Raw genomic sequence first — 18,508 nt, forward strand, 5'->3', positions numbered from 1 at the left:
CAAGACATTCTGCAGGTTTGAACAGTTTCACCTGCTGAGAGCATTGATTTGTGGGTTTTATAATACATGCACAATGGTAAACAACATAAATATAAGAAGTAGATATAAAGTAATGATTTACCTCGTCAGAAAAGAGAGTGACTAATCTCTCAGACCTCAGTGCTGCTACAGCAACACTGCTGGAGTTTTGGTACATTTTTAGGGAACCAGAGTAGGATACAAAGTTAAGCATTTTCAGTCACTTCTCTTGGATAAATGGGCATGGAGGCAATGGGGAAGGGCAGGCAGTGAAAGCAAGAGAAGCATGATGATATTGAATATCATTTAAAGGTACCTACTCAATGCCAGAGGCATTTACAGAGAGAATGGTGCTTTACAGAGAAAATTCTAATCCTTGCAACACATGGGGCTTTCCATTTTATAGAGGAGGAAATCCAAACTCCTAAAAATTAATTTGCCCTAGATCACAGAGCTGCTCAGAAGGGCTAGAGTTGGTATACGAATCCAAGCTGTAGTACAGCAAAGCCCATACCCCTTTCACTGTGCCCCACTGAGAACCTCTATTTTTCCCTGGCCTGTTAACATTAATTTTCTCAGCTGTTACTCTAAAAATAAAAATTTGCTGAACTCCTTTGGAAGGCAACATGGTACAGCAGAAGGAGGCACAGGCTATTGGGTCTTATCTTGGATACATAGTACTATAATAATAGTATGAATATAATATGAAAGACAAAAATACACTCATATACACATGTACACACACACATACACACACACAGAAACACATCCTAATTCTGGAGGCATATACATTATGAAAGCCCATTGGCCAAAAAACAAGAACAATAGAAAACATATAAATACATAAATAAACGAAGCTGATGTGCCTTACTTCCTACATAAAAATACTGAGGCTCAGAGAAATTGTGAATTTTGGTCAAGATCACCCAGGCTGAGAAGCCACATAAGCTAAGATGAAGGTTATCTCAGCACAGTTGGAGCAGTACCCTGGCACTAAGGGTTGTCTTGGTCAATGGAACTGGTGGGATTTCTATTATCCAGAGCCCAACACATGGCTTCTTCTCCTTGTGTCTCACAAAGATGGCACGTAGTCAATTCAACCTAGTGACACAGTCAGCAATGCTTGCTACTGCTGTAGGGTTGCTTAGAGAATTTCACAGAAGACTTTCTAGAGGTTTCACACCTTGAATTACCAGTCCATACAATAATGAGAACAATAACAATACTTAACATTTATACTACACTTACCACATGGACAAATACCGTACCAAGTACTTTAAAGCACCATCTGATTTAATTTTCTAAGTAACTAAGAGGGTAAAATAGAAACAGCGTGGCAAAAAGACTTTATTCCTGAAGCCACATACGCAATGGCATAGACAAGATGTTTATCGAATATGGCAGTTTATGGAATATGGAGCTCTCAATTGGTGGGCTTTGAAGAGTAGCCAGAGAAAGAGAAGGAAATAAAAATTTGAAATCAGATATATACTAATTAATGTAAATACATTCTCTAATTTAGTTTTCCCCAAAAGCCTATGTAATAGGTTCTGTTATACCCATATTACAAAAGTTTACTTTGAACAGCTTTTAAGTGATTATGGGATTTGAACCTGGTTTGTCTACCTGCAAAGCCCACAGTATTCCCCCTACAATGTATTAGTAGAGAAGGGAACAAATGGATTATATTGGATGTACCAGAAATCCTCTCTATTCAAATACTATGCTCTTAACATCTGACATGTTGTCACAGGAATTGAGAAGAAGGGTGCCAAGAGTCTATGAGGTTACAGAAGGGAAGACTTATGGTGGCACTATTGCCTAACAATGTCTTTGGGAGTAGATGGAGGGCTGTTATCACAGTAGAATTGGGATCAGGAGAAGCCCCTAAGTGAGAATCATTAAGATGATGATCCTTAAGAATGTGTCAAGCTCTAGAAATTATGATTCCTGGATCACAGCTGGAAAATTCACTTTATTCCTTCCTTTTCTTTATCTTTCTTCTTTTTAGAGTACAAAAAGATCACTACTTATTTTTTTCTTTTTATATTGAGATATAATTCACACAGCAAAAATTCACCCTTTTAAAATATCCAATTTAGTAGGTTTTGCATATTTATTATTTGCACAACCATCACCACTATCTAAGTTCATAATATTCCATGACCTCAAAAAGAAACCTGGTACTATTTAGGAGTCAGTCCCAATTCTCTCTTCCATTCATCCCCTGACAACAGCTAATCTACTTGCCATTTCTATGAAGTTGCCTGTGGTAGACATTTCATATAAATGAAATCATACAATATGTAGCCTTTTGTGTCTAGCTTCCATTGAGCATCATGTTTTCAAGGTTCATTTATGTATCGTTGGGATTTATCAGTTTTTTACTTCTTTTTAAGGATGAATAATAGTCCATTGTATGGAAAGACCACATTTGGTTTATCCATTCATCAGCTAATGGTCATTTGGGTTGATTTCACTTTTGGCTGTTAACAGTGATACTGCTATGAACATTCACGTACCAGTTTTAAATGCTTTCTGATATATCTACATAGGGCTCAGTTTTAAAGTCAAACTTTTTAAGGGAAATACTGAAAATTGCCCTAAAAATCCCACAGGAAGTTACCACCTTAGAATCAATGTGGTATCCAAATGTGCCAGTTTATCTCCAGCTCTTTCTTTGGCTATCAGCCACATGAAGTGGCTGGCTTGTGTTTGGTGGCTATATTGTAAAATCAACATGTCATCAAACACTAGAATCCCATTCAGTGTGGCAAGATGATCACATTTTAAGAAGTATATGACGAATGTGGTAAACTGAGCCCGGTGTCCTTTCAGATCCTTATCTCATAAGTACTTACGGATCAACTGCTTGGTAAAACTGTCTACACCACTTAAATTGTAATTCTTCTCTTCCCTTCAGGGATCATACACTGAATTCATGTATAATAAATGCTCATACAATTCAAATCTCCTGCACATGGAAGACATCATTTCATTTCCTTTGGGAGCCTGAGTAACAGTACCTTTGGAAAGATTTTGTTGTTGTTGTTGTTGAGAAAAAAAAAACCCTGGAATTTAGAGGACTTTCAGGCTTTATTCCAACTAAGTATTACTTTATGAAACCATAGAACTTTAAAACTGCAAGAGGTCTTAACTCTCTCTGTTCAAGGCTCTTCATTTCATAGGTAAGAAAACTGGAGTCTGGAATCATATTTAGTAGTGACACTGCTTAAGGTCCCACAGTTGGCTGGTAACAGAGCTGGGACCAGAACCCAGGATGGCAGAAACTCAGCTCACTGTTTTTTCCACTAGACTGCAATCATTCCCATATTCACACAATTCAGAAAAAGTAGGTCATATCTTCTCAAGTTTTATATTATTCACAACCTTTATAACCCAGCATGGTGTTAGTGTTTTATTATTTCTCTCTCTCTCTCTCTCTCTCTCTCTCTCTCTCTCTCTGTGCTACAATCACCCCCAGGCTGGCAGGGAGTCCAAAATGTTAGTTAGCTAAGGGAAAGAGCTATTTTGTTTATAATTTATGGCTTTTCCTTTATACACAGAGCTTCTTCCAAACAGACTGGTATACTAACGCTTTCGGCTGAAGGATGGCACCCTGATTTTCTGCAGCTAAAACTTAGCACAAATTTTGTCAAACACACTAGTCAAATCAATTAGAAATATTCATGAAAATAAGAAAATGGGTTTCTGGGTGTTTCATGACCACTATTTAGTACCATTAATCCACATTCTCTTTATTTCTGTGGCAGTTGACAGGAATCCCCAGTCAGCAGAGTCTTTTTATTTTTATTTTATTTATTTATTTATTTTTTCAACGTTTATTTATTTTTGGGATAGAGAGAGACAGAGCATGAACGGGGGAGGGGCAGAGAGAGAGGGAGACACAGAATTGGAAACAGGCTCCAGGCTCTGAGCCATCAGCCCAGAGCCCGACGCGGGGCTCGAACTCACGGACCGCGAGATCGTGATCTGGCTGAAGTCGGACACTTAACCGACTGCGCCACCCAGGCGCCCCAGCAGAGTCTTTTTAAAGACAGGACTAATTTGTTTCCTGGTGAGAGGTGACAACCTGCCTCAATTTGCTTCAGATTTCTCAAAGATAATGACTTGTGTTTTCTTGTCCCAATTAACCACTGGCTGCTCCTGAGAAGACTGTGTCCATTCAGATAACTGAGTTTCTATTCACCCTGATAATCTCATGGTATAGACGCGGGAGTAAAATGCAGATCCGAAAAAGAATCATGGGCAGAATTACACACAGAAAGATTTGAAACATTCCCTTTTACAATCTTCTCATATCCCCATCATATTCAACTTATATCTACTTAATAAGTTAATAGTTGAAAATAATCAAAAGAGTGGCCTTTTCCACAGAATGATGAGACCCACTTAATAGCATTAAGTCAGAAGTTCAAAGAGGGGCTGGCAGTATCATGTGTGATCCAGAGATATAAGACAATAAGGAACAACGAGGTCTGGGGTCGGTTTTGAGAGTACATGCCTCCCCACTCTAAGGGCACCCTGATTCACAGACAAACAAAAGAAAACTGTGATTTCAAGTCAAATTAGCCAACACTTTGTAACCTGTGGCTATAGCTGACATTTGAATACTGCTGATCCTTCCTACCACCCTTCTCTCCTGCCCACCCCCCATCTCATCCAATGGTGAGTCTGGGGGTAGGGGAAGAATTCCTGGCTCTGTGCCATTCTTTCTCCTGGAAGTGTGAAATAAACACATATAGTGGGTTGATTATCCCATTCAATACATTTTGTAGTGGTGCAAGTCTATCAAACCTGGAATTCACCTTTAGGGAGCCTGCCATTGCTATGTATCTAGCCACATTCCCTTCCATCAGCTCTATCATGATAAAGGTGACATTCAGCTGACATCTGCCTCAGCACCTTGACTTACCTCTCAGTGGCTTTCAACCTCAGTCAATAGATAAAAGTATTATTTAGTGAACTCCCTCAAATTCCAACATATAATAGAAAAGAGATTCCTTTACTGGACTCTGTTTTAGGAATACACTATCCATAATTAGCGTAATAATGTTTTCAACCCATACTGCATTGCTGATTATGAATAAATTCAGACTGGGAGAAAAAAATTCAGAGAGATTCTGCAATAAGAACGTTAAGTCAACATGATAGAATTCAACCTCGGGGCATGCTTTGCTCAGGGGTAGAAAGACACATAGGGCAGAAATAAGTTTTTAAAACTACAAAATTGCAGAGTGAGAACATTTCAGAGTTGGGAGGTTCATATGGGTCAGTGTTTACAAAGTCATCCAAGTAGGCTGCCAGTACGTTAACATTACTTGAAAATGCCCCTTACAGGCCACTCAGACCACATGCTTCCACCTGATGGCTGCATACTTTCTGCACTGTCTCCCTAGGGCACATGTCCAGTCTGGTAGTGATCATTATCAATAATGGAAAAATCACAAGTTTCATCTTTTGCATGGTGTAAGTATTTGAACCTTTTTCTTTTTATTGAACATACAAAAAAATATCCTTTGCTCTAATGCTTACACCCATCTATTCTGGTACTGCCTTTTGACGTCACATAGAGTGTGCTAGTTCTTCAAATATTTGAAAACACTGACCATTCCTCTCATCCACCCTCCACAGGTCTTCTTCTTTGGCCTCACCACTCCCAGTTCCTTTAGCTGTACCTCCTACCATCACCCCAGCTGTCCTCCTCTAGGCTGATTTCAAATTTTTATTGTCAGTCTAGAAATAAAAACATAGTCCTTTCCCAGTATTTTCATCAGTATTACTGTAGTTTCCCCCCTCTCTTATTTTGGATACTCTATTAATTATAGATCTAATTTGCCTCAAAACAATGTAGAATATTGCCGACTCAGCAATGATCTTAGAGTCAACTAAAACTTTAAACACACAGCATAACCTAAAACTTCTCTCTCTCTTCCTGATTTTGGGGGCCAAGTATAAATCTTTACATTTGCTACTATTAAATTAGGCTTGTTACATTTGGTTCATATGATTATCTTATATGGTAATTTTGAATACTGATTCTGTCACTTTATCTATTCTCTAATAATTCATGTGATCAGGATATGATTGGTAACATCATGTGTCACTGATAAGAAATTTCAGTAGCAGGGGGCTCCTGGGTGGCTCAATCAGTCAAGTGTCTGACTTTGGCTCAGGTCATGATCTCCCGGTTCATGAGTTTAAGCCCCACATCGGGCTCTGTGCTGACAGCTCAGAGACTGGAGCCTGCTTCAGATTCTGTGTCTCTCTCTTGCTCTCCGCCTCTCCCCTGTGTGTACAGTAGGATCTTTTTTTTCCACAAAAGTTTTATTTATTTTGAGAGAGAGAAAGAGATAGAGTAAGTGGGAGGAGCAGAGAGAGAAGAGAGAGAAGGAGAGAGAGAGAGAGAGAGAGAGAGAGAGAGAGAGAGAGAGAATTCCAAACAGGCTCTGAGGCGTCTGTACAGAGCCCTATACAGGGTTCAATTCCATGAACTGTGAGATCATAACCTGAGCCAAAATCAAGAGTCTGACACTCAACCCACTGAGCCAACCTGGTACCCATAGCAGGATCTTTTTGTATGAGGATATCTATTAACAGATTTGCAGACAGATAGATACACAATTGGCCCTTGAACAACAGGAGTGAACTGCATGGGTCCATTTACAGATTTTTTTGACACAGTACAATCCAGTAAATGTATTTCCTCTTATTATTTTTTAATAGCATTTTCTTTTTTCTAGATTACTTTATTGTAAGAATACATTATATAATACCTACAACATACAAAATATGTATTAAATGACTGTTTATGTCATTGGTAAGGCTTTCTGTCAAGAGTAGGGTATTAGTAAACAAAACAAAACAAAACACAAACCAGTAAGCTATTAGTAGTTAAGTTTTGGGGGAGTCAAACTTATATTTGGATTTTTGAATGCACAGAAGTTGGTAGCCCTAATCCTTGCATTGTTCAAGGGTCAAATATAGATTTAAACACACACACGCAGACACACACACACACACACACACACACACACACCCCTAGATGTAATTCTGTAAAAGAATGTAAAAAAATATTTAATTGGATCTCTCTGAATGAGATTAACTTTTTTCCTAATATTTCTACAAATAATATGGATTATCACATACTTAAAAAAGTATTTAAAACATCCTATGCTGTGATAACTACTTTTCTTTCTAAATCCTCTTAGAAGATGTAAAATTTCCCATCAAGTTGGGGTCAAGATCATATATGTATAGTTAATGGAATGTGTTTTCTTTCTGTTAAAAAGAAAATAAAAATATTTGCCTCTCTATTGCCCCAGTTCCTGAAATATGGCCAAGATTGTTTCAGAGGCCTCCTTTCTGGACATGTTCTCATTTCATCTTTTCACTGGTTTTTCCCTAAACATGCTGGGAACTTTTATGCCTTTGGCTACTAGATAAAATTTTTTTTTGCCTGATATTACCTTTATATTTCGTAACCTGGTGAGCTCTTATTCATTTCTTAGTTCCCAGTTCAATTATCACTTTTATCCCCTCAGTGAATCCCGTCTTCATTCCTTCCTTTCTGTTCCTTCTATACTTTCAACAAAGCTCTATCTCTTTGCTTATGAGTATCTACTCTTAGACTGTGAGCTCTTAGGTTTGTAGCCAGGCATTCCCCGGAGAACTTACTAAAAATGGAAATCCCTGGGTTGCACCTTTGGAGATTTTTGTTCATCAGAGCAGGGGAGAGTTCAAGAATGTGCATTTATTTAAAAAAAACCAATAGGCAATTCTGATGCTTGTGGCCTGTTGCCCGTGGTGTCACAGAGGGAGGGTGACAAGTATGTGATTTGTAGCTTTTCAATGTTCTCTCATATTTGGACTGTATCAGATTGTCTTCTCATCAACTATACTGGTCTGTATAATTTAATTTTTCTTTGCCTCACCCATTAAGAAGCACTAGTGCCAACAGCATTGTGACCAGCTATTTTATTTGTATTGTAGACAAAGCCAACAGAGACAGATATATGTCACAAGACATGTGGGTAAGCCTTATGAAAATAGATATGAAAGAGAAGGCACTTCTGATTAGACCCTGTTGATCTTACTCTTCTTGGAAAAATTGAAGCTTGACTTACATTTATAAGCAGTTCTACTTCTGAAGAGACAGAAGGGGGGAGTTAATACGGCAATAGGTGACATGTTTTCTAGTATGGGCAGCTTTCAAAGTGGATATTGTTAATCTTCATTTAATAACATGTCTTGCACTTTTGCACAGTGATTATCGAACTGCTAGAAGACCATGTAAAAAGCCACTGTTGCTCTAAGTGTTCTGCTTACATTTCTTCTTCCATAGCTAGTAACCTACTTCTGGCTCTTCAAATGGCTGCATAAAAGAGACAACCATTTTAACCTTTTAGAAATGAATCTTGCTAGAGTAAATCAGAGAGAAATGATGGAAATGTTAATTAACTTGCCTTCATCCTGGTCAGATTCCGTATTTAACCTAAAAGCCTACAGTCTTTTGGGAGGTTTTCTTAGATTTGATTGCCTATGACAGCCAGAGAAATTCAATTATGGTTTGGTGGCATTACTCCTTTGGGACAGCAAAACCCCCTCCTGCCTCTGGTACAGAAAACAAATGCCAAGAAACGAAGGTGAGAATCACTCATGAATTTTTCTGACACATCTCTTTTCTGGTTCAGGGTTTGTAATAGACCAAACTTTCCTTTTTGGAATTGGGAACAAATGCTGGCTTCCCCCATGGGACCATCTCTAAAATAAAAGGAGATGGATGATTTAACACACACACATACACACACACACACACACACCCCTCTGCTTCTGGGAGAGCTTGTCCATATAAAACCAACCAGTCTTCATGACAAACCACAGGAAGTTCTGATATTTAGGAACAGAAGATAAAAGTGCTTGATTTTACTTTCCTTTTAATTTACTACACAATTAGCCATTTAAAATCCATTTCAGCTTTGGAAATTATAAAAAAGAAAACATACCACAGCTGAAAACAAACCACATTGATCTTTAAACATTTTATGAACTGAAAAGCTCAACATAAACCATTTCTTTCCTTCAGCGGGAAACAGCTCTATGGCAAGATATAAGATGACAGATGTAACCTAAAAAGATATGCACAAGAAAGAGACGGACTTTTATTTATGTATTTGAAAAATATATAACTTTAATAATGCTGGGGATGGGTTCAGTAGTGGTAGCAGAGGTAGGCCAGAGATCTATGCTTTTTAATATCAACTTCCTCTCGAGTAAGAATTTTATCACATTAATAGCTAAATCATACTGATTGTAAAAGAGCTGAAATGAGGCAATTAGTACGGCCTATGACAGCCATGAAGAATGAAACATGTGAGGTTTTCAGTGCAAGCCAGATGGATATCTTCAATATTCTTCTTATTATCTGCTTGTGGTAATAAGTTCAATTAAACTGAATCAGAACAACACAAGTCTCTTTGAATTGCCGGAAAAGAAATTAATTATGTGCTTCACATTTAATGAAGCCAAAGAGTCATATTCTGTTTGCCTTTATTGTTTGTTTGTTTTATTTATTTTGATTGCTGAGTATTCATTAGGAACTAAACCATTTATTTCATTCTACAGTAGAGATTTTTCTTTAAAAGACAATTTTGGATTAAAAAGGTTAAATATCATTAGCAATAAGGTTTTTATCTATTCTGTAATATCAGGAGGAGAGATAGAAAGTTGGATCCACTATCTGAATGATTTTGACTGTGATATCTTACCATGCACAAGAATTCTGACCTGGCGTTTCCTTTTAATTTGAGATATTATACATAGATGACTAACAAAAACAAATCAGCAGTACTCATATTCCCATTTCTAGAATCAGCAGTCTCTAACATTTTTTACAGCCTTTTCCCCTCTGAATATACATGAAAATTTTACCCAAGTAAAATATTGCCAATATAGCTTAAGTCCTTTCATATAACCTCTCTCCAGATCCCTTCTCTCACAAATACCATGAGTTAATTTTTATCCTGAACATGTATTTTTATGTTTAAATATTATATCGTATGATTTCCTATTACTAATTTTATATTAAAGCATATTACATGCATTATATGAAATAATACCACAGGTATTATTCTTTAATTTGTTTGTGTATTTTTCCCTTGTCATTACAAACAATGTAATGAACATCTTTGCAAGTGTACCTCAGAACATGTATAATTTCCTCTAGAGCAGATACCCAGAAATGGAATTCCCAAGCCATGGAGATTGCACTTTTCAATGTTATCTTCTCTCTATGGTGTCTCTTCTAGTTTACATTCCTACTTATAGTGAGTGTATGAGTACTGTCCACACTCTCATGAACAAAAGATTTTCTTGATGTTTATCTTTTGCCAATTTCATACGTAAAAAATCCTATCACACTTGTGCTTACATTTGCGTTTTTCTTATTAGCAATCTAGTAAGATTGAAATTTTATTCAAATTCTTGGCCTGCAGTGTGTCTTTTATATCAAAAGCAAGAATGTGAAGCCTGCCTAGGCACAGATGTCTTCCTATGAAAGGGCAGAGTTGGCATAGGAACACAAGAGTTAGGGGATTACTTCCTAGGATGAAGAAGACCGAAGATAAAGAAATGATGGCAGGATGCAGTCAGAGTAGACTGTCTCGGTATGCAATCTTAATAAAATTAAATCTTAGCATTATAAAACGTGAGAAGATCTTTTACAGAAAGAATTGGGCAAAAGGGGAATCATTCTATCCATTAATATTGCTAAAGGCACACTATTTGCTACGTCCATGTGGCCCTCATTAGGGCTCACAGGAATGTCAGGGGAAATATTACACCGTTTCATCAAGATCTTGGCTTCATGTCTTGGTATAAAGAGTTCCAGGTTATGTCATGCTCTGTGAACACAGGAGGAACAAGAGGCACACTTATCTAACTTTTCTTTAGGATTCTCCTATCTTACTTAACTGTTGCCAACTCCACTGTGGCAGGTCTCCATATCTAACAGGATCTAGTATTGAAATACTCTGGCCATTGTCCTTCCACCAGGGGACCTAACATAATTAGCATTTAGCACTTCTAACAACAAACTTTTCCTACTCTGGGTGCCTTGGGTCAAAATTCGTGTTAATCCTATTAGAAAGACCCTTAATTATTGCCTAGAAATAATTGGTTCCAGTGGAAGACACTTAATTAGGTTGAAATGTATTCTGTTATAAGGGCCCAATGTTAAAAGCTTTTGTTGTGGGTTAGCAGCCAAATGTCATTGCTGGTTACTGATTTCTGACTGATCCCCAGTCAAATATGGATAAAGCCTTGAATAATTTTACATAGAAGATGTGGGCTGTTTCAAACTCATTTTCAAAAAAGGTTCCAAGTGAAAAGACTCTACATTATTGTGTCAGTCATGGTATGCATGGATAGGTTGATATTTCTCAATGTCGTACAGTTAAAAACAGATGTATTTTACATGGAATATTGTAGAAATGCTGTAGAAACTCATTGGTGTTGGTAAGAATTTCCTTTCTGTTATATGTATGTGTTTGATAACATCTTTTCTTCTAAATGTAAATAAATTCTTGACGCGTTGGACATTGAGCATTCTGGCAATGAAAGCATCAACTAAATGTTCATTAAGCCACAGGAGCGTCTTCCCTTTGCAGGAATGGAAAATGAGAATTTTCTTGTTACAAGTATTTGAGGTATTTTTTTTTTTTTTTAATTTTCTAACATTTATTTCTTTTTGTGAGATAGAGACAGAGCACCAGCCGGGGAGGGGAAGAAAGAGAGGGAGACAGAATCTGAAGCAGGCTTCAGGCTCTAAGCTGTGAGTACAGAGCCCAACCCGGGGCTCGAACCCACAAAGTATGAGATCATGACCTGAGGTAAAACCCTATGCTTATATGACTGAGCCACCCAGATGCCCCCAAGTATTTGAGGTCTTAGTTAAATTCTACTGAGAATCTTTTTTCTATCAAAGATAGTTAAAGTTCAATTTTTTTTATTATGAAAGTAATTCTGTGCACTGAATTGAAAAAAAAATGTAATCTGGAAAACAAAAATAAGTCTTTTTATTTATTTTTACTTTTTAAAAATTATTTTATTTCTTGATCTATTAAGAAATATTTTAAAATTCAGATGAAAACAGGGTAAAACGTGTATAGAGGGCAACTTAAAAAGAAAAAAAAACAAATTATTAGTAAAAGAACAACCTGCAGCCAGAGACATGGGTAAACTAAATGTGAAACAGTTCAAATGATTTAGGCTGGTGACAGTGAAAAGTTCAGGAAGAGATAAGTATCTTGATAAATCCCAGTTGACACATTTTGTGCTTTAGGACTCTCCCTGGCCTAATTGTCTGGTTCCATCAGCGTGAGGCCTTCTCATTCCTTGAGAATCAGATCGAATACATCGTTCTAGTGTCTTCCAAGGGTTTTTTTTTCTCCTCTCTCTCAATCAATGATCCAATTGCCTCTCTGGATTTTTAACTTATATCCAAGTACTAGGTCAACCCTTTTGATACTGGGGTAAGGTTAAGGTCTTGTAAAAGAACTAACCCCACCAATTTTAGCTTGTAATCAGACTCAAGGGGATGTTAAAATTCCCAGTACTGCATAACCTGGCAAGGCTATACCTCAGACCAAGTATTGAAGGTCTGTCTAGGGAAATAAAAAACTCATAAAAGAAAGGATCAGTAAGTTTTTTTTTTTTTTCTGGAAAGGGCAAATAACAAATATTTTAGGTTTTGCTGGTTAAGAGGCAAAATTGAGAAAATTATGTAGGCAGTTATATATTATATGGTTTTCGTCATGATTGTTGAAATCTGCAGTTGTATAAAAATAACCACAGTCAATATGTAAACAAATGACATGGCTGTCTTCCACTGAAACCTTATTTACAGACTCTGAAATATGAATTTCATAACATTTTCACATGTCTGAAATTGTTATTATTCTTTTGAATTTTTTTCATCCAGTGAAACACGTAGAAACCATTCTTAGCTCCTGGGCTGTACAAAAACAGATAGCTGGCTTTGGCCCATGAGCCATCATTTGCCAACCCCTGAAAATATAGCATATATATCAAGATCAAGTAGGGTGCTTATTAAAAATGTTTTTTTTCTTTATCCCTAAAGACTTAGATTTATTAGGTTAGGGCACTGGAAATCTATATTTCTGCTAAGCATTCTAATGAACTTTCACTTGCGATGCGGCATGTGCAAAGTTCTTTGATGTAGGACAGAGCTTCTCAAAGTATAGTCTGGAATCACCAGCCATAGACTTACTCAAGGTCATTTTGGTTGTGGTTCAGCAAGATAACTATGATAATAACATCCACAGCTTAAAGCCTTGCACTTCATTTTCATGCCTGGAGGTTGCCAATAGGAGCTAGGGATGCTATAACCATAGTTATCTTGCTGAACTACAATTGAAGACAAATACGCTAAGTTGCCCTTCTTTAGGAGTGCTACTTAAAAATATCTCTCATATGAAACCTGTACAGCAAAGACACTGTATCATGCGAAACGGCATGCCTTTTACTCTGCTACAGAGATAAAAATGAATTAGTAAGTACAATATTGCATGCAAATGCAGCCTGCCCTCTGTATAGTTTTTAATGATGTCGACAATTGCTAAAGCTCCTCTTGGTTGAAAGGTCAAATATTATGCTTTCTGGTAGGATTCAGGGGTCTGACATGAGAACTGTTCTTGTTTAAAATTAAACAGCAAACCAAATCCCAAATATACTATAACTAGCTTAAAAAATAATATCAGTAAAATTTAAAAATTCAGATGATGGGATGATAATCAAGAGCCCCCTGGGCACCTGTCAGAATTCTGCAGTTTGGAAGCCTGCTCATGCATAATCTGAATATTTATCCATTTTATGGTTGCCAGCCAGAGATTTATTTTAAACCTCCTGTACCTGCTGTAGTGGATTTATCCCTTCCTTCTCCCCCACCCGCTTACTTACTGACCCTGTGTTTGACACTATCTCCGGCCTCCCTTGAAAACATAGTGGTGGGGGTGAGGAGAAAGAGAATTGGATTTTAAAAGCATTGTTAATGACAGAATTATTATAAAAAGGTTAGGGAAGATGTGTTCTGACGTCTGACCTTCACGGTGTTTTAATCCTACGTATGAGGAGATCAAAACGAATACAAGCACATTTTAAGGTTAGAGAACACCTTCTCTGATAAATTAGTCCCTTTGTAGACCTCAAAATTGAATTAAAATACAGTGCTCAGTCATATTTCAGGCTAAACTGTTACATTTACATTAAAGGTACAGGGCTGAAGCATTATGATGTGCGATTCAGTACTTGGCACAGTTCACATGGAGTTCAGAATGGTTTTCTCTGCCTTTATCGTGCTTTATGGGGCAGATTTCTAAATTGCATTTCTCGGTTTATGTTAATGTCCTTCACAGCGACCTGGTGGTCTGGATGCCCCTATGCACACACATGTACTTCCCATTAATGCTAATGGGAGTCAGAACCAAGCAACGGGAGATAAATGTTCTCTCAAATACCTTCTGACCTTACCTAAAGTAACAGGATTGCTAACTTCTGTGAACATATGGACCAGATAAAACTCATATTTCTTTTCTTCCCCCTTCTCACCTATAAGAATAATAAAAGAAGCAGAGAACCTCTGCAGAAAAACCGACTGCAATGGAGCACCACCAGCCAAACCCAGAAAGAGCTTGGCTTTTAAACAAATGAACTCCCCCTGGCAGGGAGCCAATGACCCCAGGGCTCATACCTACAGATCTTGGCCTTCCACTTTCACAGGCTACCAGGCTCTTCCTGCCACAGTCTTTTTCGTTCCCCCCTATATCAGGACATTTTAGTTTTTTAAGTGTTCCATGTGCCTCAGCAAAACAGGTATTGATCTTGTCATATGTCCCTCTAAATCCTTTCCGTAAGTCCGCTAAAACTATCCTGTAAAATGCCAATGTACCATCTTTCCCAATCTTCATATCCCATCTTTATGATTTTGTGTATTGCCTCATAATAATAACACATACTTAACATTTTTCTTTATACTGGCTCACTTCTTTACTTAAATACATTTTATTTTTTTTAAGTTTTTATTTATTTTGAGATAGAGAGAGAGAGCAGGAGCAGGGGAGGGGCAGAGAGAGGAAGAGAGAGAGAATTCCAAGCAGGCTCTGCACTGTCAGCACAGAGCCCGATGCAGGGTTCGAACTCATGAACCGTGAGATCATGATCTGAGCCAAAATCAAGAGACAGATGCTTAACCGACTGAGCCACCCAGGCATCCCTTTACTTAAACATATTTTAAAAGGAGGTTTGTTTTTTTGTTTTAATCATTGCCATGAACGGAAAACTAGTATTTTCCTAATACACATTGTAAGAAACAAATTATTGAAAAAAAACAAAAAACAAAAAACAGTGAAAGTATGAAGTCTAAAACTGTCTCTTACACTATACTTGGGAAATCACCATTTGCATTTAATGAGAAGTCTAGAAATAAAGTATTTAATCTCTTAAAAAAGGTGGATGTTCCTACCTCAGCAACATTTATATCCATCCCAAACATGGGTGGATATGGCATATTTCATAACTGGTTTATTGGCAAGTTTTGTGCTGTGATTTGGCACAAGACAAGCATCAGAGAACCATCTGGATGGTTGGGGATGGAGTGTCCTGGGACTGGTTGTATGGCTGGAATATGAACTCTAATGGGAAATACAGGACACTCCTTTCTGTCCACCATCTTGAAAGCCAAGGAAATCAAGGCTTATCAAACACAGGACATAACTTGTAACCACATATAAAAACATCCAAAAACAGCAACATAGAACAGCAAAAGGTGGTTTCTAGCCTTAGGTGTTTATAATCTTTCACATTCTCGGGCATGTTTTTGATGGCAGGTTCAGCAGTTCTCTTTGCTAATTACTCTAATGGGCTGGTGGTGGCAACTTCAAAAATGTTCATTTCAACAAGATTCAGAATGTATGTGCAGCCATTTTATTCAAATATAAGCTACAACAACAAAACAACTACTACTATTTCCTGAGTGCCAAACATTATGTTAAGCACTTAACATGGATTATCACAGTCATCAAAACAACTCTAAGAAGTCGGCACTGCTATTATCCCAACACAGGTTAATTATGTAGTCCAAGGTCACAGAGCTAGTAAGTGAGAAAAATGAGATTCAAAGCCAGATCTCTCTGCCTGTAAGCCCAGTCTCTTAATCACTACCTAAGACTACCGCCTAGTACTCTCTTGTATCTCTATAACTAACAAATAATCTATAATTAGGTCCCAGCTCTGCCATTAACCAGCTCTGAAACCTTGGGATTCCTCTTGGTCCTAGTTGACCACTGTTTCCTTCTGCAGCTGAGAAAGCCATAAATTAGCAAAGACCTCTAGCTGGAATTTTGATTTACAAATATTATCTAACCTCTTTTTCTCTTTGCCCTGTGAAATCAAGTGCACACATAGTCTATGCCCATGCTATTGCTCTGAGTGATTAATTTACAGACTGAAATAGTGGAGTTAATCTAAATACAGATTTACTTCTGACTCTTGGTCTTCCAGTTTTTCTGTGTGCATAGATAAGTATGTTTTGAATAAAAAGCCTTCTCTAAATGGTAGTATCTTTCCAATTTCCAATGACCCCAAAATAGGCAATTAGATAGTTGTTATCTTTCTTCTTTAAATTACAACTGAGATAGAGAGATATTTTTATTTTTCTTAGGCTATCTTACTTCACAGAAGGAGCAACAAAGAAGAAGGAAATAATATGATGTGACCCATCTATATCTATTATACAAAAATATCTATTTTATAAAAATCTATTATAGAAAAAGAAAACAGAATTAAAAATATTTCCTAGTACAGGAGTCCTGGATTAACACCCCTCTTCCACTACTAGTGACCTTGAGAAAGTCACCAACCTGAGCCTTATCTTCCCCAGTCAGGTCATCCATTGCCAAGATCCTTTCAACTCAAAAATTCTATGACTCTATAAGCCAGGAAATAATAGAAATGCAAATAAAATGTAAATTAAAATCTCATACTTTGCAATTTAGTACTTTCAGTGCATCCCATCAATCAGGTGATAGAATAGACTCATATCATGTGCTGTGCTAAGGGCATAAAGGAATTTGTGTCATATACTACAAAGCACCCAGACTAAGGTTATGTGGAAAATTTTATTTCCTCAAAACTGAGAGGGTTGGCAGGGTGACTAAAAAAGCACAGAGGTGATCAAAGCCCTTTATTGGTATAATAATCCATATCCATATCTCTGAATAACCAGAGTAGCTCTTTTAAAAATAGCCAATGTCATTGTTTAAACAATGTTGGCTAAAAATAGTATTTGAGTCATGGGTTTTTAATTTGTTAGCACAGTGTTCCTAGACATGAATTTCAAATCTACAGAGACTCGAAAGAAATTTAATTAAAGGATTGAAGATAACATTAGTTACAATAGTATAATGGATACAATGGCTGTAATTCTCAAAATTGTATTGGATGATGCTGAAATAAGATAGCCTTTCAATCATATTCATTACCAACAGTTCTCTAAGAATCATTAATCATATCATGTTTGGCATGATGTATTAATTTAGCAACACAGTAATATCTGTACATATTAAAATGAATGATGCCACTTCTATAGATAGCAATATTAGAGTCTGGCTCCCTAGACCACTCAGCCATCCTGACACCCGAGATGGCAATACTAGAAATGAAAACATGTATATCAATGTATGTGTTCTCTGGGTTAGTCATTACCTTTTACTACCAAGTTTCCAGTACTGCTAGCAGTTCCAAAATGGTTAGTGGCTACACAGGTATAACTTCCAGCATCTGACTTAGTCACATTGACAATTCTGAGGCTTCCATCTTCAGAAATGGTAATTCTGAAATTAAAACAAACCAAAAATGGTAAGTTTAACTCATATGACTAACTGAAAATTATTTCCGTCATCTTTCAAACTCTAACTCATGGCTATATCACTTGATAGCCTCATCTTTATTTAGGGTATTTATCTATAGACACATAAATATAATTAAGATATATGACTTATTTAGCACTTTTAACACTTATCTTGGTAAAACGATCCCAACATTCTGTTGGAATAAATTAGAAACATTAGATAGGTTGTAACCATTCTCTGTCTTCGGCATCTCTAACCACATTATGCATAGGGAAGGCTTATTGTAGATCACCATTAGGCTTTATTTATTTATTTTTTTAAGTTTTGAGACATAGAGACAGTGTGAGTTGGGAAAGGGCAGAGAGAAAGGGAGACAGAGAATCCCAAGCAGGCTCCATGCTGTTAGCACAGAGACTGATGTGGGGCTTCAACCTACAAAACCATAAGATCATGACCTGAGCTGAAATCAAGAGTCGGACGCTTAACCAACTGAGCCACCCAGGCACCCTTCATGTTAGTCTTTAAACAGCTAAGGTATAAGAAAA

The 18,508-nt window shown here is 37.2% G+C and overlaps 1 protein-coding gene across 6 annotated transcripts in view; it reads right to left on the reverse strand.

Annotated features, from left to right (window-relative positions):
- CNTN4 (contactin 4) overlaps positions 1-18,508 on the reverse strand; it is a 911,050-nt gene that overhangs the window by 49,483 nt on the left and 843,059 nt on the right. For all 6 annotated transcript variants that reach the window (XM_040492136.1, XM_040492135.1, XM_040492132.1 and 3 more), the window contains one exon: positions 17,818-17,945. In XM_040492136.1, the coding sequence (XP_040348070.1) occupies positions 17,818-17,945 (128 nt within the window). The remainder of the gene's footprint in view (positions 1-17,817; positions 17,946-18,508) is intronic.

This window comes from Herpailurus yagouaroundi, unplaced genomic scaffold (genome assembly GCF_014898765.1).
Source record: "Herpailurus yagouaroundi ecotype Mexico unplaced genomic scaffold, PumYag 183, whole genome shotgun sequence".
NCBI classification, from domain to species: Eukaryota; Metazoa; Chordata; class Mammalia; order Carnivora; family Felidae; genus Herpailurus; species Herpailurus yagouaroundi.